This window comes from Meles meles, chromosome 3 (assembly GCF_922984935.1).
Source record: "Meles meles chromosome 3, mMelMel3.1 paternal haplotype, whole genome shotgun sequence".
In the NCBI taxonomy this organism is placed as follows: Eukaryota; Metazoa; Chordata; class Mammalia; order Carnivora; family Mustelidae; genus Meles; species Meles meles.
The window spans coordinates 154,794,869-154,820,360 of record NC_060068.1 but is presented as its reverse complement, the minus strand read 5'-3'; the positions used below and the strand labels follow the sequence as shown (position 1 = coordinate 154,820,360).

Genomic DNA, 25,492 nt, shown 5'->3' with positions numbered 1-25,492 from the left:
AGCCATGGAATTATTACCATTCCTACTCCAAAAGGAACAAGGGTAAATATAAGTTACCAGAACTCAATTCTGTAGGGAAAATAATGTCATAGACTTCCTTGGGAAAAAAGCAGTAACCTTTTGGTCAGAGGACATGGGTAGCCTGAGACCTTACAAGGAAGGAGTCAGAGATATAAATACCCTGACCTCACTCTCCTCTTTGATCTTCTGAAAGGGCACCCCACTAGCTGAACCCAAACAGAAGCTAGAAGGGATAGGAGACTGTTGATGTAGTCCATACAGGTCAGCCTTCTAGGGCAGAGAGCTTGGCTGAGAAGGGTCAACAGTATATCTAAAGTAGTGAAGATAAGAGATCTAACTCCTCCTCCCATCTTCATCAAACTCCCATTTTAATCCCTGTCCTTTCATTCAGGGTTTCCTTGAGGCTTACATAGGCCTCTTAGGTTGTTATTTGTTTAGTTTGTATTTGTTCGTGTGTCCCTACGTTTTATTTAAAAATTAAGCTTATTGTTTTAAGCTATTTATTGTACCTAAACTATTTGGTTTGGTTTTTCAGGTGATGATGATGAAATTCCTCAGGAACTTCTTTTAGGAAAACATCAGCTTAATGAACTCGGCAGTGAATCTGCTAAAATTAAAGCAATGGGTATAATGGATAAGGTATCTCACTAAAGAAAAATTTTTATATTTACTATGTACAGTCTAATGTTTGAAATTAAAGTTTTCAAGGTAAATTACAAAGATTGCATAAATAATAATGAAAACAATTCATGGTTGCCTTCTGAGAGTCTAAATTAATTATTATTTTTTTTTTTTTTTTAAACAAGACTCAAGTATTCTGTAAATTATTCTAAGGAAAATCATATCCCATTGAAAGTGGCATGGGCCTGGAATTTTTTTCACTGTTTTTATTTTTCATTGTCTCAGGTATTTATATTATTTAAATGTAGAAATATACTAAAAAACTTTTTTGGCATTTGCTTTAGTCATTGACAGTGGTGAAAGTAAAGCTATAGTCTCAACACATTAATTGTAATAAATACATAGCCTCATTACTGTAGGCTTTATAATAATTTTTGTGAGTTGACTTTCTTATGAGCTCTCTGTTGCTGAATAGTCTCATTCTATTCTAATGGAATGCAGAGTATTTTTTCATTGATAATGACTTCTAACAGTAGTGACAGCATCAAGGGATGGCTTTCTATAATCTTCATGAGCCACCATTTACTACCTAAACTACTGCGTGATTGCTGTCCAAATACAGTTTCAAGATGAATCCTCCCTCCTCTTCTAAGCAGGGCAGGCTCCCTGTTATGTAGAATTATCTCCTTTAAGTCTCCTAATTTCCTGTTCTATAATATGGAGGTAATGTGTTGTTCTTCAAGAATAAGTAGAATAATGAAGATAAGATTATTTGCCTACAGTTTATTCTAAACATTTCTAAACTTATTTCATTTATTCAATTTTATAATTTTAAAGTAGACTAGAAAATATTTTGATGTTTTTGCCAAGTTAAAACATATTTTTTGTTTATATATTGCCTGTATTCTAAGTAATAAATGTGCTATGAATTTTGATTTTTTTTGAGATACAATTAACATTATATTAATTTCATGTTTATTACATAACCAGTCTATATTTGTATATATAGCAAAATGATCACAACAGTAAGTCTAGTTAAATCCATTATCACACATGGTTACAATTTTTTTTTCTGTGATGAGAACATTTAAGTTCTACTCTCTTAGGAACTTTCAGATATGCAGGATAGTTTTAACTATAGTCACCATGCTATACATTACATCTTGAGGATTTATTTAACTTGTAACAGGAAATTTGTACCTTTTGACCATCTTCACCTACCTTAGCCCTTATCTCCAACCCTGTGGCAACCAGCCATCTGTTCTCTTTGTCTGTGTGTTTGGTTGGTTGTTTTTTTGGTAGTGGTTTTAGACTCCACATGTAAGTGAGGTTATCTGGAATTTGTCTTTGTCTGACTTATTACACTTAGCATAATGCCCTCAAGGACTAATCATGTTGTCACAAATGGCAAGATTTCCTTTTTTTATGGCAAGATATTTCATTGACATTGTGTGTGTGTGTGTGTGTGTGTGTGTGTGTGTGTGTGTGTGTGTGTATGCACACACACATTGTACTTTCTTTGTTCATTCATCCGTCAGTGGATACTTTGGATGCTTTCATGTCTTGGCTATTGTAAATAATCATGCAGTGAACATGGGGATGTATATATCTTTTTAAGTTAGTGTTTTCTTTTCCTTCAGATATATTCCCAGAAGTGGAATTGATAGATCTTATGGTGGTTCTATTTTTAGTTTTTTGAGGACCCTCCATACTGTTTTCCATAGTGGGTGTACCATTTTACATTCTCACCAGCAGTGCACAAAGGTTTCCATGAATTTGATTTTTAAAGCCAGTTGTATCACATTGTTAACCAGTAATTAATGTGCTGTTAGTTCATAATGAGGTGATATATTGATTTATTTTTTATGTAGGAAAATGGCATCAATTTTCTGAAGTGACACTGCCAGTCCTAGCTTTTATTTCATAAATTCCATAATTGCATATAGCTAAAATGATTTCATTTTCACAAGGTGAATTTGCTGAGTATTTTCAAAGTATGGAAAGTTTAGCGAAAGTCTGAGTGTTTTAATCTGTTACGAAATTATCTAAAGTAGCATTTGGCGGAACATGTTTCTGTACTCCGGCAAAATGATCAAAATGTACTTAATGTCAGTTACTGTATTGATCCTTCCATTTGACTCTTCTGGCTGATTTGGTTGAGAGTCCTAGTTGCATGCTAGGAGCCTAAAAGGAGACCTGTTCAATCAGAAGAATATGAATAACAGTTGCCTCCTAACAGAACCTTTAAATCAGCTTCTAATTTTTTAGATAGAAAAAGCATCCTTTCTAAGAAATGAAATAGGAGATATTTTTTAAAATAAGAAAGATTTCTTCTGGAAAAAAAAAGTGTTACTTTACAGTTGTAACTTTTATCATTTACAGTTTTATGCTTTAGTCATGATACCACCTTGAATTTTAAGACACCTGCTGAATAACACTGTAGTGTGGAAACCATATTATAATTAAATCAGCAGATGAAAACTTAGAGAGAGTGTGTGTGTGTGTGTTCATATGTGTGTTCAGTATCACTGCCACAAGTACAGGCACACAAGACTAAATCTTGACTAGCTATATGGTGAGAGTTTAGTTAGTAGTGTGCATATTTGTCCATTCTGTGTTTACTTTTCTGTCTTTCAGAAACAAGTGATTAATTCTACATAATTCAGATTTAAGTAGAGTCTGGGAAAATTTTCTTTTCCCACTCTTTAAGCAGGTGGTAATTTTGTATGTTCCATAGCCCAAAGGTGATAATTGTACAACATGTTTCTTGACTAATTTATCACTTTTACCAATGATTGATTTTTAAAAATGGTATATATATGTATATATATGTTGCTATTTTAGCTTTCTACTGACAAAACTGTGAAAGTCCTAAATATCTTGGAGAAGAATATTCAAGATGGGTCAAAGCTTTCCACTTTGTTAAATCATGTAAGTACAAGATCTGTATTGTTAGTTTTACCTTTACTATGGTTAAGGTACAAGTCTTTTTCAAAAGAACTCGGATTTATAGAGGGAATCTCAAATTTCATTTATTTGAGCTTGTTAACATTCATTAGCAATGCTACTAATTATATATTTTTTAAAATTTTTTTTTAAAGATTTTATTTATTTATTTGACAGACAGAGCTCACAAGTAGGCAGAGAAGCAGGCAGAGAGAGAGGAGGAAGCAGGCTCCCTGCTGAGCAGACAGCCCGATGCGGGTCTCGATCCCAGGACCCTGGGATCATGACCTGAGCCGAAGGCAGAGGCTTTAACCCACTGAGCCACCCAGGCGCCCCAATGCTACTAAATTATATTTTAAGTAATTCAAAATTACATTGTTGATTCACAGCTTTGACATAAACAGACAACAGATGTAAATTCATTTCACTTTACAGGACTGTTCTTTAATTTTACATTATGCTCTTCCTTGTGTATGATTGTATTTAAAGTATTTTTTCGCTTATGAAATGACAGTAATTCTTTTTCTTGACCTTCCTAGAGAATTAAATAGAAACCTTATACTGCTTTCCTGATGTATCCTAAAACAGTAATCCTTACATACCTTTTTTTTTTTTTTAAGGTTTTATTTATTTATTTATTTATTTGTGTGAAAGAGAGAGCACACATGAATGGAATGGAGGGGCAGAGAGAGAGGGAGAAGCAGACTCCCAGCCGAGTAGTGAGCCTACCTTGGGGCTTGATCCCAGGATGCTAAGATCATGACCTGAGCAGAAGGCAGACACTTAACTAGTTGAGCCACCCAGGCACACTTGTACCATTTTTATACCTAGTTCAAATTGTCATTGAAAGGATTAAATAAATTAATTCATTATTTAATCATTGAAAGGTTAGATAAATTAATTCAAATTAAAATAAATTAATTCATAGTTAATTAAGGATTAAATAAATTAATTATTCATAAAATAAATAAATTAATTCATCATGTAAAGTGCTTAACAATGTCTCCACATATTAAGTTCTCAATAAACATTAACAGCAACTGATAATATATTTGAGTACCTTTATGTCAAACAGCAACATAATGTAATGGTTTATAAACTGATAAAAGTAAATTGCCTGGAATCTGCCTTCTTAGCATTGTAGCAGACTTTCAAAATCACATGTATATTCAGATTGATCTTGATAATTCTACCATTATTGAGTTCAAACATTAATATGTATAGGCATTTAATATGAGGTAAGAAATTGGGAAAGTATTAAGTAACTGAATTTTCCTTATTGCATAAAATTTCCAAAACACAAACTCAAAAATGTACATATTCTCATCTAGCAATAACCACTATTAACACTTTTGATATATATATTTCCATTATCATATTTGCATATATATATTTGGTATATCCACTGGATCTTATGAGAGAAATGTGCTTGAGTTTGCCCCAGCCACAGGATTGCTAAGTGATCTACGTGGAATAAGAAATGTAGAAAAATAAACTCAGATGGTATTTCTGTGGTTTCTTAAATGTGTCTATATTTTTCCAATGCCTTTTTTTTCCCCCAATGCCCTTTTTAAATTAGTTCTTGAATTGGAAACAAAAGGCTTAGAGAAACCTATAGTGGCAATCTACTACATCCTTAGTCTACAAATTTTATTTGAAAGACTTGACAAGAAATTGTAATAGATCTCAAGAATCTAGAGTTCTGGAGAGCTGGCTGACCCAGCCTTAATGAAATTATTCTAATTCCTGAAGGCGTAGCATTATTTAATGTTTCTTTCATTCAATGACTCTTTCATACAGCAATTTTAATATTAAAAAAAAGCTACTTTATCTTATTTTTTTGAATAGGTATGCAAGCAGTAAAATGGAGGAAAGAGTTAACTTAGAGAGTTAGGAAAAAAGTAATGGAGGCATTAGTGCCCTTCTCTGCTTTACATATGTCATGCTTTTATTTGCTTCATTTCCCAGTGTATATGCTTTGCAGAGCATGCATTTGAAAGTATTCCTAGAGTATAAAGTTACTATTTCCTGGGGCGCCTGGGTGGCTCAGTGGGTTAAGGCTCTGCCTTGGGCTCAGGTCACGATCTCGGGGTCCTGGGATTGAGCCCTGCATCGTGCTCTCTGCTCAGCAGGGAGCCTGCTTCTCCCTCTCTTTCTCTCTGCCTACTTGTGATCTCTGTCAAGTAAATAAATGGAATCTTAAAAAAAAAAAAAAAAGGTACTATTTCCTAAGTAAACATGTGAGAGAAGGATATTCATTTTCAAAAAATTAAAAGCACGCCTTCCGGGTGCCTGGGTGGCTCAGTCAGTTAAGCATCTGCCTTCCACTCAGGTCATGACCCCAGGGTCCTGAGATCAAGTCCCACATTGAGCTACCTGCTCAGCAGACTTCTCCCTGTGCCCCTCCCCCTACTCGTGCTCGCTTGCTCTCTCTCGCTCTCTCTCAAATAAATAAAATCTTTAAAAATAAAAAAGTAAAAGCATTCCTTCCCATTTGTAACGTAAGTTGCCAGTATGTAAATTAAGATGCAATCGTCTGTCAGTTGTCGAGTTACCCATTTTAGAAAATAAATTATGTTTTCAGTAGTCTGCATAATAACTACTTTTTAACCTTTGTTTCAAAAATACTGTTTCTGAAAAACAAATATGAGAATGATTGAGTCAATAACATTTTACTACCTTTTTTTTCACATTTTACTACTTTTAAATGCAGCTCTACCATTCATCCTCTAAATTTTTACTTTGTTCTCAACAACAGACAGAATTTGCAAAGTTTTGACTATAGCGTTCATACTCCAAGCATAAAATTATTTATATACAATTATAGTTGTTAGCTAGAATCTTAGGTTGGATAAAGTACATTGAAGATACTATAATTTTGTTATTGGAGTGTCATCTAGTGGTGAAATTAGGAGATAGAGTGTATTATGTTTGAAAACTTTGAAAGAAAAATGTTAAAGTAACACCAGTATTTGTACTTCATTCCTGATGTTCATGAACATCCATGAACAAGCATCAGAACACCTGGCTGGCTCAGTCAGTAGAGCACATGACTGTTGATCTCAGGCTCATGAGTTCAAGCGCCACATTGGGTGTAGAGCTTACTTTAAAAAAAAAGGTACATACATTAAAACATTTACCATGAAAATCGAACATATCATAATTTCTTAATATTTTAACCTATAAATGTGTTTATTTCCATTTCATTAACAATGTGCTGTTTTATAGAATAACGATACTGAAGATGAAGAAAGATTATGGAGAGACCTTATTATGGAGAGAGTTACAAAATCAGCAGATGCCTGTCTTACAACTATCAACATTATGACATCCCCTAACATGCCAAAAGCTGTATATATTGAGGATGTAATTGAAAGAGTTATACAATACACTAAATTTCATTTGCAGAATACTCTTTATCCTCAGTATGATCCTGTTTACAGATTAGATCCTCATGGAGGTTAGTTTGCCTTTTTATATTAAAAGTTTTGAGTATTATGTCAAAATTACCTGTTAAATAATTTTCTTATGTTGGGTCAGAATGCAGTAACTTAAAATGGCACAAAAATTACTAGATCATATAGATGGTAATAAATACTGACTTTTGATTTGACTAGAGTGTAGAACTTTTAGTTAATCCAGTACTTGTTCAGGTATAATTTCTTTAGCAAATATTTACATATAATGGAAGTAATTTCTACTGGTCAGGGAAAATCCCAGATAATTTTAACTTCTGGTTCTCTTCATAACTTCACCCTAATTTTATGCAGAATATTAGTTATTTACAAAGTGGATTGATTCAAGATGTTTACTCTTTCCCTTATTTATTATCTTTATAAATAAGTGAACTGTGAAATAGTTAATGTGTGCATTTAGCGAGAGGGGGACATACTTGGTTTATAAATAATCTATAGTTAATTACTTATTGTTTAATAATTGCAAGTTGATTTAAAGGGAAGTATAATCTTACTCTTCCTGTACCAATGAGGAAAAAAATAGAAATAAAGATACATATTTTACAAGAATTTAGTAGCCTCTGGAATGTGCTATAGATTATCTGTTACAAGAATGATTACTTGCTATCTAAATATCCCTAGAGAATAGTTTTCTGTTTTTAAGTAAATACCAGCTTTATTTGCCAGGTTATATTTTTATGTAGCACCCATCCCCCTCCAAAAAATGTGTTCCCTTAATTCAGAATACTGTTTCATTACTGTTAATTAAAAGTTGATAAATTACTTGTTTGAAATTTTTCTTTCATTTTAGGAGGCTTGTTAAGTTCAAAGGCAAAACGGGCTAAATGTTCTACCCATAAGCAGAGAGTAATAGTAATGCTTTATAATAAAGTTTGTGACATTGTTAGCAGCTTATCAGAGTTGCTAGAGATACAGCTTCTTACAGACACAACAATTCTTCAGGTAAGTTTGTTTTTTTTTTTTTTAAGCATTTTGTTATATTTCTAGACCAAACAATGTAAGAATTGAGAGGCTAGGTGAGTTCAGCATAACCTTGCTCACTCAGTAATAATGCCAGCATGATGTTAATTTTTTCCATTCAGAAGATACATATAAAATGAAGAAATACAAGTCCAGGGAAGTTTTAAAAAGAAACATGGAGGGGCGCCTGGGTGGCTCAGTGGTTTAAGCCGCTGCCTTCGGCTCAGGTCATGATCTCAGGGTCCTGGGATCGAGTCCCGCATCGGGCTCTCTGCTCGGCAGGGAGCCTGCTTCCCTCTCACTCTCTCTGCCTGCCTCTCTGCCTACTTGTGATCTCTGTCTGTCAAATAAATAAAATCTTTAAAAAAAAAAGAAACATTGAGGATAAAAGGTGAATGTAGTATAAACTCTAAACTCTTAAGTTCTTTGAAAGGTAAATGATTACTTCCTTTGAAATATGTCATAATATTTTCATCCAGAGTAGCAAAATGTATTTTTTTTTAATTGTGACATTTATCAACTCAAAATGTGGAGTTCAGAGGAATGGTGGCTATGAAAAGAAAGTATGTACTAATGTGCTTGAGGGTGAGAGGAGCAGAGAAAGAACCAGATCAATACTAATGATTAATGAGGGGAAAGAAAATGCCCTCTCAGTTTCTTCCAGTAAGTTTATGAATATTTTGGAATTTAGTTAAGGTAGAATGTTACTGAAATCAACTAGAGATGTATACTGATTACTTTTTATGTGTGCAGGTATCATCAATGGGAATTACACCATTTTTCGTGGAAAATGTCAGTGAACTACAATTATGTGCCATTAAGTTAGTCACTGCAGTAAGTATAAAGTCATACTTTTAGTTATCCCACCAGAAAAATAATATTGATATCATTTAATTCAAATTTGTAAAAATTAATGAAGATTAAAGTTTTCCATAGATTTATTTCAGTATAAGGACTATTTTTTGTGTGCCTTCTATTTTAAATTCTTCTAAATTTTTATTTTTTTCAATATAGTATGTTAATAGTTTCAGAGGTGGAGTTCAGTGATTCATCAGTCTTATATAATACCCAGTGCTCATTACATCACATGCCTCCTTAATGTCCATCATCACCCAGTTACACCATCCCTCCACCTTCCTCCCCTCCAACAACTCTTAGTTTATTTCCTACAATAAAGAGTCTCTTATGGTTTGTCTCCCTCTCTGATTTTGTCTTGTTTTATTTTTCCCCTCTAAATTTTAAAAAAATAATTAATAATTCCTTAATATCTATAATTAAATCAGAATTATTTAAAATCATTTAAATTTTGTCTTTCCATCTCCAAGATAGTATAATCCTCTAACTAAAACTAGTATATGCTACTTCTACAAGAATGTTATAATTAAGGATGGAAAAGTAGTGTAAATTAAGTTTATTGTCATTGAAGATGTTGAAAACATTTTCATTGTAAATGACATAATATTTTTTATCTTGTGATACAATGTTCTTGTTTTCAAATAATTATAATAAACTAAATTTGAGATCTCATAATTACTAAACAGGTATTCTCAAGATATGAAAAACATAGACAATTAATTTTGGAAGAAATTTTTACTTCACTTGCAAGATTACCAACCAGCAAGAGGAGTTTGAGGAACTTCAGGTAACTAATTATAGCAAAGGCTAATAAGTACAATGAAGAATTACATTATATTCTAGTCCTTATAAATTTATTCATAATCATCTGTGATTTTTATTTTAGTGATCAAATAAAAGAGAGGCAATTCAGTCAGAGCAGCATGAAGAATAGCTTAGATATGTGAAAAAGCAGTGCATATTTGGGGGACTTAAAGAAGTTCATTGATTCTCATGTGTAAAGATCTATGACAGGGTTTTTTAGTCATGATGCTATTGACATTTTGGGCAGTTAATACTTTGTTGTGACAGGCTGTTCTGTACATAGTAAGATGCTTGGCAGCATACCTGACCTATAACTTCTAGATGATAAGAGAACCACCCACCCACCCCCTTCAGTTGTGACAACCAGAATTTTCTCCAGACACTGGCAGATATCCCCTGAGGGGCAAAATCATCCCTGATTAAGCCATGATAGGAAATATGACTTGAAAAAGTCAAAGGCAGTTCAAGTGTTTTATAAGCCATACTAAGGAACTTGGACTTAATCCTTTATACAGTAGGAAGTCATTAAATAGTATTTTTAAAAGCTGGAAGATTACTCTGGCAGCAATGTGGAGAACAGACATGGAGATTAAATGTTCTTAAGTCACTAAGCACAGGGTAATTAAGAAATGTTATCCACTGCTGTAGTCAGCAGTGGATTATTATTGTCTTTGTTGTCATAGGGAATCATCATCATTATCATAACTATTATAATTTCCTGAGTGATTAAGTGTGTTCACCTGGCATATAGAACGCTATATGCCAGGTATTTGGATTGTTTTGAAGGCTTTCTCACGTAAAGTGGTTGTTCTTACCTTAATTTTTTGGGCTAATTGTATGTAGTCTATTAAACCTGAAGAAAAGCTATGAGCATATACAAGAATTCTTACACCTTTATAGTATCTTTAGGCTTAAATATTTAAATTTGATTTTTTTTATGTTCTGTGCCACTGCCCACACACCCTAACACAGACAATCAAGAGCTGACTGTGTAGCAGATTTTAATAAGAAAATAAGTACCAGAATGTATGGGCATTTGGAAATCTTGAAGACTTTTCTCATTTTAAAAATCATTTTGAGAAGTATTTGATATTTTTCATGTATAAATCTTTGCAGTGCATATAAAATATAGAAATTTGTGTTAAATGTGTGTTAAATATTGCATTTTCCTTTGACTATTTTGATTACCTAAATATGTATAGATATTGAATTGGTACTTTTTCTAATTTAATAAAAATAATTAGACTTAAAGACACTATTACAGGCACTAAAAATAATGTCTAGAAATATTAGTAAAGCATCCTGAAATTTTCAGATGATAGATGACATGTAGAATGAAATTCTCTTCATTCTTTGTATGATTTAAATATTTTTTTCTCCACTAAAGGTTAAATAGTAGTGATATGGATGGAGAGCCAATGTATATCCAGATGGTTACAGCCCTGGTTTTACAACTAATTCAGTGTGTGGTACACTTACCATCATCAGAGAAGGACTCTAATTCAGAAGAGGACTCAAATAAAAAAGTAAGGAATCTTTTATAACTTTGTACTTTTATAGGAAGAAGCACCTGAATTCTCTGCCATTCTTATAAAACTGAAGTTCTTAATTAGAGTTTTATGGCTGGTCTTTAGGATCCTTGTAGAGCACTAGACTAATTTTAAGAAACATGAGTTCTGGTAGTGACTACTTTGTCTGCCAGTCACGAGACATATGGATCTTTTAACCCGAGTTTGTTTCTTCTGGTATAAAATGAGAATGATAATAGCTAACAGGCTTTTCAGTCCACCACTAAGTCTGAAGTTAGATAGTCATTGTGCAAGTGAATATTATTATATGTAATATCTGTACTGCTACATAATATATAATTGTAATATAATTTATGTAATTCTCATGTAGGAGATGAATTTATACCTCATCGTTGAGTAACCGTAGCTAAGATTTTTTGTTTTGTTTTGTAGCTTTTACCCATCAAAGCTTACAGGTTTTCCAAGTTCTTATAGTCCTGTAAAAGTTTAAAAAGAAAACAGGGATGATTTTGTTTCTTTTGTTATTTTCAGAATTTTGCGTATGTATATAATTAAGTAAGTTAAGTGAAAAATGCCTATCAAAAAACTTGAGGCCGCTCTCCCAATCTGGTTGTTTTCTTTCCAGTCTTTCCTTCCTTGTCTTTGGTGACAGGTATCACGAGAATATTTGTGACCCTCCATTTATTTATTTATTTAGTTCTCTGCATATAATTTTTTAAACTTAAGTAAATGATAGTGACATTATAGCTGTTTTTTTCAGTCAACATTGTTTTTAATACATAATAACTAATAACAGATTCTCGTGACTTGGGTTAAACATATACAACTGTATCACAGTTTAAGAGTTTCTGTAGGTATACTTAGAAGTAGAATATTAAATCATAGTGTACATGTATTTTTTTACAAGAATTTTCAACTTTACTAGAACTTGTCAGTTTACTCAGAAAAGTAGTACTCTAGCTTAGTTTGTTTAGATTTTTGCCTACTCTAGTCAGTCTGCAATGATACCATGTAATTTTGCATTTTCCTGGTAACTAGTGAGCTTTTTCATGTATTTTTCATCTTTGGGCTTCCAAAACTTTGAATTGACCATATATCTTAATCTTGAAATTTCCCATGAAGGAATTGAGTTTCGCTTTGTATTGTATTGCAGCATTTCCTAAACTTTGAACTTGAAATGCCTTTTTCTAAATTCTTTTTGTATTTTCAATCAATTTCTTCTTCTTCTGACCTAGATCAGTGAGAAATTGTTGATACTGCATTTGCTAACCACATTTGTTACTCTTTTATATTTTAATAAGCTAAAATGAACTCTGTTTAGTTTTTATAAAGTACTAAAATGTGTTTACCAATTGTAGCTTCTGTCTTTATATATAAAAGAATAGTTTAAGCTTCTTTTTTTAGGGAGGGAAGAGGGGGAGAGGCAGTGGGAGGGGGAAAGAGAAACTTATACAGGCTCCATGTCCATAGCAGGGCTCAGTCTCATGACTCTGAGATCATGATTTGAGTTGAATTCAAGAGTCGATGCTTAACCATCTGAGCCACCAGATCCCCATAAGCTTCTTACTGTTTAAATGTATTGCCCCTGTTCAGTAATAACATGATAGTAGCAACTGAATAAACTTATGTTTTGATTATTTCTTATATCCATGTAAATTCATTTTTCTCAATCTAGGTTGACCAAGATGTTGTCATTACCAACTCTTATGAAACAGCCATGAGAACAGCCCAAAACTTCCTTTCCATCTTCCTTAAAAAGTGAGCAAAACTAACGTAATCTGATTTTTATTTCCCCAGCATAGAAGATAAGTTTAATTATTTTAGGTAAATGGTTAATCCAATTTCCTGCCATAACCTGAACCTTGAATATGTCACTGTGGTCCTTGGTCTTCTGATCTTTAAAATGAGGCATTTGAAATATTAAAATCTTCTTGGGAACTTAAGTATTTGTTTGACTCTACAAGTTAAAGTACTGGATTGAAATTCTATAGTTTTTCTTCAGTAAATTTTGGGGAATTCTAATTGAATAGGAAAATTTGTAGAGAGAAGTTTAGTAGGCCTTCATAAGAATTTGTGGTAATTTCAGAGAAAGAGATTTTTTAAAATGTGGTATACTTGATGGAAAGTAATGTTTATAAGAGGCAATAAATGAATTCGCTAGCAGGGGGAAGAGTGAAATTTGAGAAATAGATTCATTTTATGCCATATTATATTTAATGTACTCTCTTATACCTTGTTATTACATATGGGGAAAAGAAAACTTAGTTAACAAAATTGCAGTCATATTGGTGGACATGTCACCTAAATTCACAGCCTTTTCACTATTTATTTTCAAACAGATGTGGTAGTAAGCAAGGTGAAGAAGATTACAGACCACTATTTGAAAATTTTGTTCAAGACCTTCTTTCAACAGTCAATAAGCCTGAATGGCCAGCTGCTGAACTACTCCTTAGTTTGTTAGGGAGATTGTTGGTAAGAGTATAGCATTTAAAGATTATTAGATTACTAGAAGACAACATAATGAGGATGTACTCTGATTCACAGATGATGAATTCTTTAAAAATGTGTAAGGAAATATGACCATTGCATCTTTATTTTTGCATGTGCATAATTGTACACAGTATTGTCAGTACCTTGTAGAAAACTTTGAAATCTTGTGATTTTGGTGCCTTCATTTCATTACATGATACAGCAGTGCTTTAAAAACTTTTTTCTTCGGTTTGGAAGTGCTATATTGTTAGTTAAAAGCATCTCAACACTGAATCACAAGTTATTGCCATAAACTCATTTCAAAGCATGAAACTGATTAATATGAACACTTTGTCATCATTAAGAGTATTTCTAAAAACATGACACATCTAGTTCTCATGTAATATAATAGGAAAATGCAAAGAAATATTATGATGTCTCTTTTTATTTGTAATGTATATTTAAACTATGTAATGCAAATTGTTACAAAGTTTTGGGGACCTTACATTCTGTGAACCAGAAAATGCATTAATACTATTCTGAAACCAAGATAACATTTCATAGGCATTAGAATTCCAGTATAAGAAATTCTTACTCAGTAATACCCCATTTTTCACACGTAAGCAGTTGAGCCTGCATTTAGAGAAAATGACTGTGTTCTTAGGGAGGATTAGTCTATACTTTTTTTAATGAAAATGTTCAGATTCCAGAAACTCTCAAAAGGCAGTCATTTATGAAACAATATCACAAGGAAAAAAGTTTACATTTCAGATAATACAACATAGATTTGGAATTTTTATGATAAATTGCTATTAAAATTTATAAATTGATTAAATAAAAATTATTTTTATGTTTAGGTCCATCAGTTCAGTAACAAGTCAACAGAGATGGCTTTAAGAGTGGCATCTCTTGATTACCTTGGAACGGTTGCTGCACGATTAAGGAAAGATGCTGTTACAAGCAAAATGGATCAGGGGTCTATAGAACGAATTTTAAAACAGGTATTGAGATAAAAGATTAAAATTATGGAGATAAATATTAAGTATTTCTTTAGGTATTCTTATATTAGTGTTATATTGCATTTTATAGATTCAGAGTAAGATCTAACATTTACTTCGTTTCTGCAAACTACTCCTGTGAATGTATGCTGTTTTCTGTTTTGTTTTACTAAGTTTTATTTAAATCTTTAATTTAGGGGTTCCTGGGTGGCTCAGTGGGTTAAACCCTCTGCCTTCAGCTCAGGTCATGATCCCGGGCTCCTAGGATCGAGCCCCACATCAGGCTCTCTGCTCAGCTGGGAGTCTGCTTCCCTTCCTCTCTCTGCCTGCCTCTCTGCCTACTTGTGATCTCTGTCGAAAGAAAAAAAAAAAAAATTAAAAAAAGATCTTTAGTTTACTAAGATGATGATTTAACATTCCCAGTCAAGTCATTTTTATACCTTTGAATTTTTATCATTTTTTTATATTGGGGAAAGGTGAGGAGGTCTTCCTTTCATTTTATTAGATAGTTACAGCATGTCTGGCAGAAAAAGTTTTATTTTATTGCTTCACTTTTTTTAAGTGTGGATGAGGTGGTAGTAATGCTAAAAGTTACTTAAGAACATGGTGGGTAAATGACCTCTAATCCTACCATATACAACTTTTTTTCATTTTCCTTCTATCTTTTTTTTTAACATTCATAGCCATATTTATTCTGACCATTAGAAATGCCTCTTATATTTTTTAGTATACTTTGAATTTTGAAATAACTTATATTCATAATATAATAATTTATATATTAAACTTATAAAAAGTTAGAGGAATAGTACAAAGAGTTCCCACAAAACTTTCACCCAAATTCCTTACCTGTTGATAATTTATAACATTTGCTTTATCTTTGCGCAGCATTTACATGCATGCATAATATACATGCATGCCTATCTGTGTGTTCATTTTTTTTTTCTGAACTATATGAGCAAGCTTAATGCCTTCATTACCCTTGAATTTCAAAGTATGATTCCCTGGACAAGAAGCACTAGTTTTTTTGTTTTGTTTTTTTTTGTTGTTGTTGTTGTTGTTTTTTTAAGATTTTATTTATTTATTAGAGAGAGAGAGATCACAAGTAGGCAGAGAGGCAGGCAGAGAGAGAGGAGGAAGCAGGCTCCCTGCTGAGCAGAGAGCCTGATGCAGGGCTCGATCCCAGGACCCTGAGATCATGACCTGAGCTGAAGGCAGCGAAGAAGCACTAGTATTAACATCACCTAGGAACTTGCTGGAAACGCACATTCTCAGGACTCTCCTGCTGAATTGGAAATTCTTTTGGGTGGAGCCCAGCATTGTTGTTTTTTGTTTGTTTGATTGTTTTTTAAAGATTTTATTTATTTATTTGACAGACAGAGATCACAAGTAGGCAGAGAGTCAGGCAGAGAGAGAGGGGAAAGCAGGCTCCCCGCTGAGCAGAGAGCCTGATGCGGGGCTTGATCCCAGGACCCTGAGATCATGACCTGAGCTGAAGGGAGCAGCTTAATCCACTGAGCACCCAGGCGCCCAGCATTGTTTTTTGATAGACCCTCCAGGTGATTCTAATGAATGCTAAAGTTTGAGAACCAGTGCTTAGTGTATATTTTCTATGAATAAGAACTCTTGCTTAAATATCCCAGTACACTTCTCAAAAGCAGGAAATTACCATTAATACGATACTCCCATCTAATATAATGTTGCCATTTCTATTCTATTTCATAGGTTTTATTTGTTGCTATCATTATTTTAATGGTCAGATCGTCCTAGATATAACCAGTGAGAGCCCGTTGTAACTGGCTTTTGTATCTTTTTGATGTTCCCATCTTTCTTTGAGAACTTTGTGGCACAAGATATTTCAGGATCCTCCATCCTCTTTTACTTTCCTTGTATATTTCCCCATGTATCCATTTTGCCACACTCTTACAACATGGTTTATTCTGATCTTTGTTTTTCTACTTAGAGATATCCTAAATCATATTGGCATTTTGTGTGGTAAAGCTAGAATATAAGCTGTAGGTATGAATGCCAGCTCACAGTTTCTGGCTGTGTATTGTTCTTGACAAGACCTAAAGATTCAGTATTTTTCTGTTCCTAGATGAAGTGAACACCCCACCTACTATATACTTAATATCCTACATGAAATAAAGTACTGTTTTGTATTATAAATAAAAGTATTTCTCTTCCAGAATGTTTTTAAATATCCCAAAGACACCTATAATACATGGTAAGACAGATAACAGATAACATTTTCCATTTTTAAAGATTTTATTATTGTCTGATAGAGAGGGAGAGTGCACAAGCAAGGGGAACAACAGGCAGAGGGAGATGCAGACTCCCTGCTGAGCAAGGAGCCCCTTGCAGAACACTCAATTCGAGGACATTGGGATCGTGACCCAAGCTGAAGGCAGATGCTTAAACAACTGAGCCAACCACGCATCCCAACAATTTCCATTTTTAGATTAAAAGTTTGGAGTTGCCTCTTTTTTTCCATACAGAAAACCAGTGCTAGGACCTTCCTATCTCAGAATACTTAACACACTATTCTGATAATTTTCATGCCTACTACCTGCACCTCCTTCAAATAAAGATGACATATAGTTCATAAAAATAAAGGCCAAGGGGCACCTGGGTGGCTCAGTGGATTGAGCCGCTGCCTTCGGCTCAGGTCATGATCTCAGGGTTCTGGGATCGAGTCCCGCATCGGGCTCTCTGCTCTGCAGGGAGCCTGCTTCCTCCTCTCTCTCTGCCTGCCTCTCTGCCTACTTGTGATCTCTCTGTCTGTCCAATAAATAAATAAAATCTTTAAAAAAATAAAAATAAAGGCCAGTTTGTTACCAATTAATAATGTTTTTCAAAAGTAGTATTGTTTTTTCCTTTAAATTGCTATACTTATATTTTCAGTTTTATCATTTATCAGGTTTTTTCCCACTCAGATTTGTGTCTACAACTAGATAAATTATTAAAGCATACTAGTAATATCTTTTTTGTTCTTACTTGGTTTATTCTGTAGGTTTCAGGAGGAGAAGATGAAATACAACAACTGCAGAAAGCATTGCTTGATTACTTGGATGAAAACACTGAGACTGATCCTTCACTAGTGGTAGGTATCTTTTCTCCCTTTTTTTGGAAATAACACATGAAATTCAAATTGGGTCTGAAAGAAAATTGGGAAGTGTGCTGAAAAGGAGAATTATTGGGAATACTGATTTTTGAAACAAAAGGATACTTGATGATCTTAAAAAAAAAGAAGGATTATAAATTGATTTGTCTTATATGAAATTCTGGTACAGGTATTATATTACACTAAAATGGTGTGATGACATGGGAAATAGACATCTTTTCATAGTTACCTTTGAGACTGAGCCAGATCATTGCTTCTCATGGTGGACATGGCCCAGGTTGTGCTTTGGGTGATCTATTAGCATAAAAAGAAGGTATTAGAATTCCATGTGTTTGTTTATATTTAAATATAATCCTTAATTATATTTGTATGTACATTATATATCCAAATTATTAGTATAATAGGTTCATGTATAAAATTTATAAACTCTATTAGGAATAGAGTTCTTTCTTAAATTTTTTGGGTACTTTCTTAAATTTTTTGCTGATGGGATATGCAGCCTAAAGAGATAACTAAGCTTTTCAGCCAACTACTGCTGGTTTTCGGTCTGCATTGAAAGAAACAGTGTTAAAATATTTTGGTAATAACTGGCTGTATAGGGGCACCTGGGTGGCTCAGTGGGTTAAGTCTCTGCCTTCAGCGCAAGTCATGATCTCGGGGTCCTGGGATCAAGCCCCGTGTCAGGCTCTCTGATCAGCGGGGAGGCTGCTTCCCCCCCCGCCGTCTGCCTCTCTGCCTACTTGTGATCTCTCTCTCCCTCTGTCAAATGATTAAATAAAATTAAAAAAAATAAAATAACTGGCTGTATATTTCTTGAAGAAGTAAGGTGGTATTTTGAAAGTGACTAGAGTTTTTACTTTTAGCCTTATATCCTATTGTTCTAAACTTTCCCTGTTGACCTATCATCTAATTTTACTGGCCTATGAGTGATACTGTCCTTTGTTAGGTAATTGATAGTAGTAGTCTAGATTTAATACAACTATGTTTATCAAATTATCTTTTGACATCATTAATATAAGTGCTAAGACAAAGTAAAATAGTAAGCTTTATATCATTCGATAATCAAACCTTCCACCTTTCTTAAAATCTCTTTTTATCAGCTGGAGGTTGCTTTGAAGTACACCTTAATATTTATTCCTGATAGTAAGCACACTTTATCAATAGATTGGAAATTTTCTTACTAATTTCATTTTGAAATTTTGTTAATTTCATCAACCTCAAGTCTTAATCTATTTTCTCTTCAGTTTTCTCGCAAATTCTATATAGCCCAGTGGTTCCGTGACACAACTCTGGAAACAGAAAAAGCAATGAAATCACAAAAAGATGAAGAATCGTCTGAAGGAACACATCATGCGAAGGAAGTTGAGACAACTGGTCAAATCATGCATCGAGCTGAAAACCGGAAGAAGTTTCTAAGAAGCATTATCAAAACCACACCTTCTCAGTTCAGCACATTAAAGTAAGATCCAGAGGAAAAGCATTTTACATTTTTAGTCAGTTATGTCTCTGATATCTATTTATGTACTTTGCAAAAAATTAAATGAAAATTTAATGACTTTCTGTTGTAGGATGAACTCTGATACTGTGGACTATGATGATGCTTGTTTGATTGTTCGATACTTGGCCTCTATGAGGCCGTTTTTCCAGAGCTTTGATATTTATTTGACACAGGTAAACTGGACCAGAATTCCTTATGCAGTGATACTGGTTTTTCTGACTATGGATATTTGTGGGGTAGTTTATGTCTGTTTACCATTGGGAACAGATATTTTAAAAGATTATGAAAGTAGCATTTGTTTCTGTGTTTCATATATGTTAAAGGTCTTTTTTTTTGCATGCTTTTTACATATTGATTGTTGTTTTACAGAGAAATGGGTATATATCTATATGAATATACATATAATATAGGTAGAATGATGTTATAAAAACATTCAATTACCAAATTATTACTTAAGTGATACTAAATATCCTGAATTAGTTACTCATAGCAAGGTTTTAGTAGGCTATGAGTCCTTGCAAATGAAGCATAGCAATAAAAAACAGGTTTAATTGAGAATGCCAGGATAAAAGAAGGACCCTATAGAATGCCTCACTTACTGTACTGACCTTTAAGTAAAAACTTTGGATCAGTAAGATAACATCTTTTACTCATATAAAAGTTAAAGGGATGTAAATACAGTATTTATTTTCATTTATTTCTCATGTTTTCATGCTATTTTTTGTTAAATGTTACATGTTCTAAAATTTTGAAAATATCAATGTTTGCTTGGCAGATCCTTCGAGTTCTTGGTGAAAATGCAATTGCCGTTCGAACAAAAGCAATGAAGTGTTTATCTGAGGTTGTTGCTGTAGACCCCAGTATTCTAGCAAGGGTAAAGAAGAGTACAAATGATTCTTCTTATTTGCGTACTGCATTCAAGTTAAAGTATTAGCTCTACTTAGTATAAATTATATTTTCTTCATTTTCCTTTAGCTTGATATGCAACGAGGAGTTCATGGACGATTAATGGATAATTCCACTAGTGTTCGAGAAGCAGCAGTAGAATTATTAGGTCGATTTGTTCTTTGTCGACCTCAGCTTGCTGAGCAGTATTATGATATGCTGATTGAAAGAATATTGGTATGTTTGTTTTGTCATTTTTATTATGATTCATAGTACTTATGATTTCTAGTATCACATTTTTTTAATTGTTAAACTAGAAAAGTTAGAAAAATAGGTATCAATCATATATTTATATTGCCTAATCTCTGTACTATAGCAACTTTCTGAAGGGGGACATGTTTCTTCCACCACCACCACCCCCCCAGGAAAACTTGTCAGTGTCTATTTTACATAGCCACCCTAAAGACAGTTTAAACCAGATTAAATATTAAAAGCTATGGTTTGTGACCCTATAGTGCTGATGAGTCAGTGGGTTTGAAGGCGGGAAGCTCATAGGTACTCCTGGTGCCAAGAACTGAATCCGGAAAGGGGTGGCTGGACAGCAGAGTACTGGGCAAATTCAATCTCCAGTCTCCCAGATTTAGAAAGCAGAAAAAAGGTCCTCCATTCCTACCTTACCTTGAGCTGAGAGCTAATGATTGGACAGAGTGCCAACAAGGGCAGGAGACACAGATTTCAGGCCCACTCATCCCCAGACCCAAACAAAGAACTGAAGAAGAACTTGTTTACTGCTTGATACAGTAAAACAAATCATTGTCGAAAATTGGACTCCTTTTTTCAGTTACTACTGCCTTTTAATGGTGCAAGTTTTCATTAAGTAAATGATAGGAACTACAAATGGCATAAATATTTTGGACAGGAATCTAGAATAAATTTGTATGTATGTATATAAACAGGAGGAACTATTTTGTTGAGAGGTAAGTGCAGAATTTTGGTATCTGACCATATTTTTGGATCCTTTTGTATATATCTGCGTGTTTCCTTAAATCTGGATTATGACAGGTTTTAGATAAAATGAAATGAGAAAGCCATTTGAGTCTTAAGAACAAACTTAAATGCTATCCTAAGATCGTCTTTTTTTGTATGTCATGGAATTCTCTGGCTCTGAAGCCTTTTCTTGGAAAATAAAAGGAAACAGGAAACATTGGCATTACAGAATATCTGTGGAATTTCCACATCACCCACTGCAGGCATATTGACTTCTGTTAACTCAACAGAAGTGTATCAGGCATAGGATTGGGTATTCCCCACAGTGATAAGAGTTTATCTACCTTTAGTTTGCTATCAGAATATTATGTGACTGGGAGTTCAAGATAATTTCGGCTTCCACTAGCATAAAATCTTGATTGAAACAAAGAATTTAAGGAAAGAGTGGAAGAAATTTTTTCCTTTTAGTGAATTAGTCTTTTCAAGAATGAAAGGCGTTGGGGCGCCTGGGTGGCTCAGTGGATTAAGCCGCTGCCTTCGGCTCAGGTCATGATCTCAGGGTCCTGGGATCGAGCCCCGCATCAGGCTCTCTGCTCCGTGGGGAGCCTGCTTCCTCCTCTCTCTCTGCCTGCCTCTCTGCCTACTTGTGATCTCTCTCTGTCAAATAAATAAATAAAATCTTAAAAAAAAAAAAAAAGAATGAAAGGCGCAATCAATAAGATTCTCAAAGCTAATGAACTGACAGCACCTACCCAAGTAGTATATCCTAAAATATTTTCATGGTTGTCAGACTGCATAATGGAAATAATTTTGTACATTAAGTGTCCAATGTTTTTTATTTCTTTTTAAAACTCTTTAATTATGAAAATTTGTGAACTTAAGAGTAATAGTTCAGTGAACACTCAAGTATCTAGCACCGTATTTCATCTTTATTTTGCTAAATTAGTTTAAATTAAATAAGACATTTTTCTGCTTCTTCTGTGGATACTTCAGCCTACCTGTCCAAAAAAAATGTGGGTACTGCTCTTATAAACAAAAACTGTCTCATCCAACCAAATTAACAGTCTGTAAATATCATCTAATAACCAGTTTATATTCAGATTCTCCAATAGTCCTAAAAACTGGTGGAAAAAATTTATTTTCTAGCTTTTTTTTTTTTTTTAATAGAATCCAGTCAAAGAGCATACTTTGCATTTGGTGATCATGTTTTAAAATTTAGAGTATTCTCTTTTTTATACACTGCCCCATGACAGTGACTCATTTAAAAAGACCAGGGTCAGTCTTGTTATTTCCTCATGGTATTATTTAATTTGTTTTGTTTCTTGTATTTCTTATTCACTATAAGATGATAGGGACAGTGGTTCAATAGGATTTAGGTTTAACACTTCTGTTAAAAATACTTCAATATGAAAAAAAAAATACTTCATATGCTGTTTAAGTGCCACTATTCTAAAAGCTTCATGTTTCTTATTCCACTTAATTTTGGTGAGCTTATGTTCTAGTCTTATATGTTCAGTGCTATTTAATATTTTTTATGTCTTGAATTTATGTTTTAAAGTAAAACAATATAATAACCCATATTTATAGTAACGTTAGTAAGAAAGCATAGAGAGAGGAAATATATAGACCATCTTTATCATGTTAGTAGTCAATAGACTGCCTGATAGTGTTTATTTTTTAATTTTATTTTATCACATTTCATACATCGAGCATCTTGCTTTTTCTGATATTTAAAAATACTTTTCTGTTCTTAGGATACTGGTATCAGTGTCAGGAAAAGGGTAATAAAGATTCTAAGAGACATCTGTATTGAACAGCCAACATTTCCAAAAATTACGGAAATGTGTGTAAAAATGATTCGCAGAGTCAATGATGAAGAGGGCATTAAGGTAAGATGAAATGGTGACTACTTTAAAATTTTTTCATTTGTGTTTTAAGTAACTTAAGTGTTCATTGTATCTAAATTTTGTTGATATATATGTAAAATATGACTTATAAAACCTTTATAAGTGAATCAACATTTTTAGATTATAAATTCAAAAACGACATACTTTCTTACGTTTTTATTTCTAGATCTTATGTTAATAAGATCTGATCTTTCTCAATCAATTGAATTATAATTAATGTCATCATAGTGATTACATTATATGCAGGAAGTTTATTATCAAATTAATTTTCAAATGGTATGTATTTGGTTTTCTAAGTTAAGAAATACTTCTTTGAAAGTTCAATCTTATTCATTAATTTATTTGTATATTATTGTCCCCTGTATTTGTTCTTGTGTTTGTTTTTAACAACTTTTCCCCAAAAGCAGTAAAAATATTTTTTATTTTGATCACAAACATTTAAGTGTATACTATTCAGATTTCATAGACTAGGCATAATATCACCTATTTAAAATTTTTACCAATTATAAAAGATAAATTAAGAAATTAATTGATGAGTGTTTCTAAACGGAGAAATTCATGACAAAAATTCCTGGTAGTTTATGTTTTGATTAGTTATTTATAGCTTTGGGACGGGTTTTTTTGTTTGTTTGTTTGTTTTGTTTTAATAAATTCTTTTCACACCACGGGGCTTAAACTCATGACCCAGAGATCAAGAGTTGTATGCTGTACTGACTGAGCCAGCCAGGTGCCCCAACTTTGTTTTGGGTTTTAATAAGAATTTGGGATTGATAATTTTGCCGTTTGTTTTAGTCGTGTAGTTTGAAATTTTCTTTCTTCTAGAAATTAGTAAATGAAACATTCCAAAAACTCTGGTTTACTCCAACTCCGCACAATGACAAAGAAGCAATGACAAGGAAAATTTTAAACATCACTGATGTGGTAAGGACTGGAACAAAATTGTGGTCCCTGTGGTTGCAAACCTAGTTTAGGCCTACCCCCTCTTACGAAGAGAGAGACAATGATGAGATATTTGGTTAATCTTGACATTTAATACTATGGTTGACCCTTTAGCTGCATAGGTCCACTTATACACGGATTTATTTCAGTAGATACAATTTAGTACTATAAGTTGTATTTTCTGTTCCTTAGGATTTTTTTTTACTACTATTTTCTCTCTTCTAGCTTACTCCATTATGTAAGAGTATGGTATATGATACATATATCATACAATGTATGTGTTAATCAACTGTTTATGTTATTGATAAGGCTTCTGGTCAGCAGTAGACTATTAAAAGTTAAGTTTGGGGGAAATTAAAGTTATACGTAGATTTTCCAGTGTGCAAGGGGTCAGCATCCCTAAACCCTTCATTGTTCAGGGTCAGCTGAACTTCCCTTTACATTTCTGGAGATACTCAAAGGGTGCAAAGAAAATGAGATTGGTATTTCTACATAATCACTTCGTGGCATTCATTCACTTAAGCACTGATACTAAAATTCTCTGTATTCCTCCACTGATTGAAAACAGAGAGGGGGAAGAAGGAAAAGTGGATGAATAGGTAACAGTAGCCCAAGGACAGCAACCTAAAATGGAATAGTATTTTTTCAGAAAACATGAGTTAAGATAAGTCTCATTGTGTTTAACTATACACACAAGCTCTAAACCTTTTCAACCCAAAGTACTTTTTATTTTGAACATACATTTTGTATTTATCATTTACAAGTTCATCTTTGTTTCACTCATGTCTTTTAAATCTTTTATCTAGAAGGAAAATAATAAGCAAATACTTCTATTTTTATTGTTTTAAATCTTACAGATTTTTCTAATTGAAGTTATTGTTCAAAATGTAATATCCTGTATTTTTTAAAGTTTTTATTTAACTTTAGTTAGTTAACATACGGTGTAATATGAATTTCAGGTGTGCAATATACTGATTCAGCACTTCCATACATCATCTAGTGTTCATCACAACAAATGCTCTCTTTAATCCCCCTCACCTATTTCACACATCCTCCCATCCACCTTTCCTCTGATACCTTATTTAATTTCAATACATTAAACTAGTTTCTAGAATATCTTCTAAAGTGTTTTTAAAATGAAATTGTTTAGCATTGGTAAATTACTGGTTTACTAAAAGAATAGTTTACTTTAAAACTAATTTTTTAAATGAAAACATTGAGACATTAGTATACTTCAAGCTAAAACATAGCAAAGATTTGGTTTTTGTTTTTCAGATTTTTAAGTAAATTTCTTAATTTTCATAGTTTCACCATATTGTCCCGCTTAGGTTGCAGCATGCAGAGATACTGGATATGACTGGTTTGAGCAACTCCTTCAAAACGTGAGTGTTATTTTGACTCCTGATAACAAATAACATGAAATTTAATAGAAGGTTAGTTCTTTGTAAGCTTTATGATTTAAAAGAATCTTTTCAG

General features: G+C 33.1%; 1 protein-coding gene across 3 annotated transcripts in view; it reads left to right on the top strand.

Moving 5' to 3' along the window:
* Positions 1 to 25,492, top strand: part of NIPBL (NIPBL cohesin loading factor) — a 206,270-nt gene that overhangs the window by 141,828 nt on the left and 38,950 nt on the right. For all 3 annotated transcript variants that reach the window (XM_046000821.1, XM_046000823.1, XM_046000822.1), the window contains 18 exons: positions 557 to 660; positions 3,487 to 3,573; positions 6,817 to 7,048; positions 7,855 to 8,006; positions 8,778 to 8,858; positions 9,566 to 9,666; positions 11,071 to 11,209; positions 12,888 to 12,970; positions 13,552 to 13,684; positions 14,539 to 14,682; positions 17,690 to 17,779; positions 19,045 to 19,259; positions 19,369 to 19,471; positions 20,074 to 20,172; positions 20,274 to 20,420; positions 22,925 to 23,059; positions 23,900 to 23,998; positions 25,345 to 25,398. In XM_046000821.1, the coding sequence (XP_045856777.1) occupies positions 557 to 660; positions 3,487 to 3,573; positions 6,817 to 7,048; positions 7,855 to 8,006; positions 8,778 to 8,858; positions 9,566 to 9,666; positions 11,071 to 11,209; positions 12,888 to 12,970; positions 13,552 to 13,684; positions 14,539 to 14,682; positions 17,690 to 17,779; positions 19,045 to 19,259; positions 19,369 to 19,471; positions 20,074 to 20,172; positions 20,274 to 20,420; positions 22,925 to 23,059; positions 23,900 to 23,998; positions 25,345 to 25,398 (2,198 nt within the window). The remainder of the gene's footprint in view (positions 1 to 556; positions 661 to 3,486; positions 3,574 to 6,816; positions 7,049 to 7,854; positions 8,007 to 8,777; positions 8,859 to 9,565; positions 9,667 to 11,070; positions 11,210 to 12,887; positions 12,971 to 13,551; positions 13,685 to 14,538; positions 14,683 to 17,689; positions 17,780 to 19,044; positions 19,260 to 19,368; positions 19,472 to 20,073; positions 20,173 to 20,273; positions 20,421 to 22,924; positions 23,060 to 23,899; positions 23,999 to 25,344; positions 25,399 to 25,492) is intronic.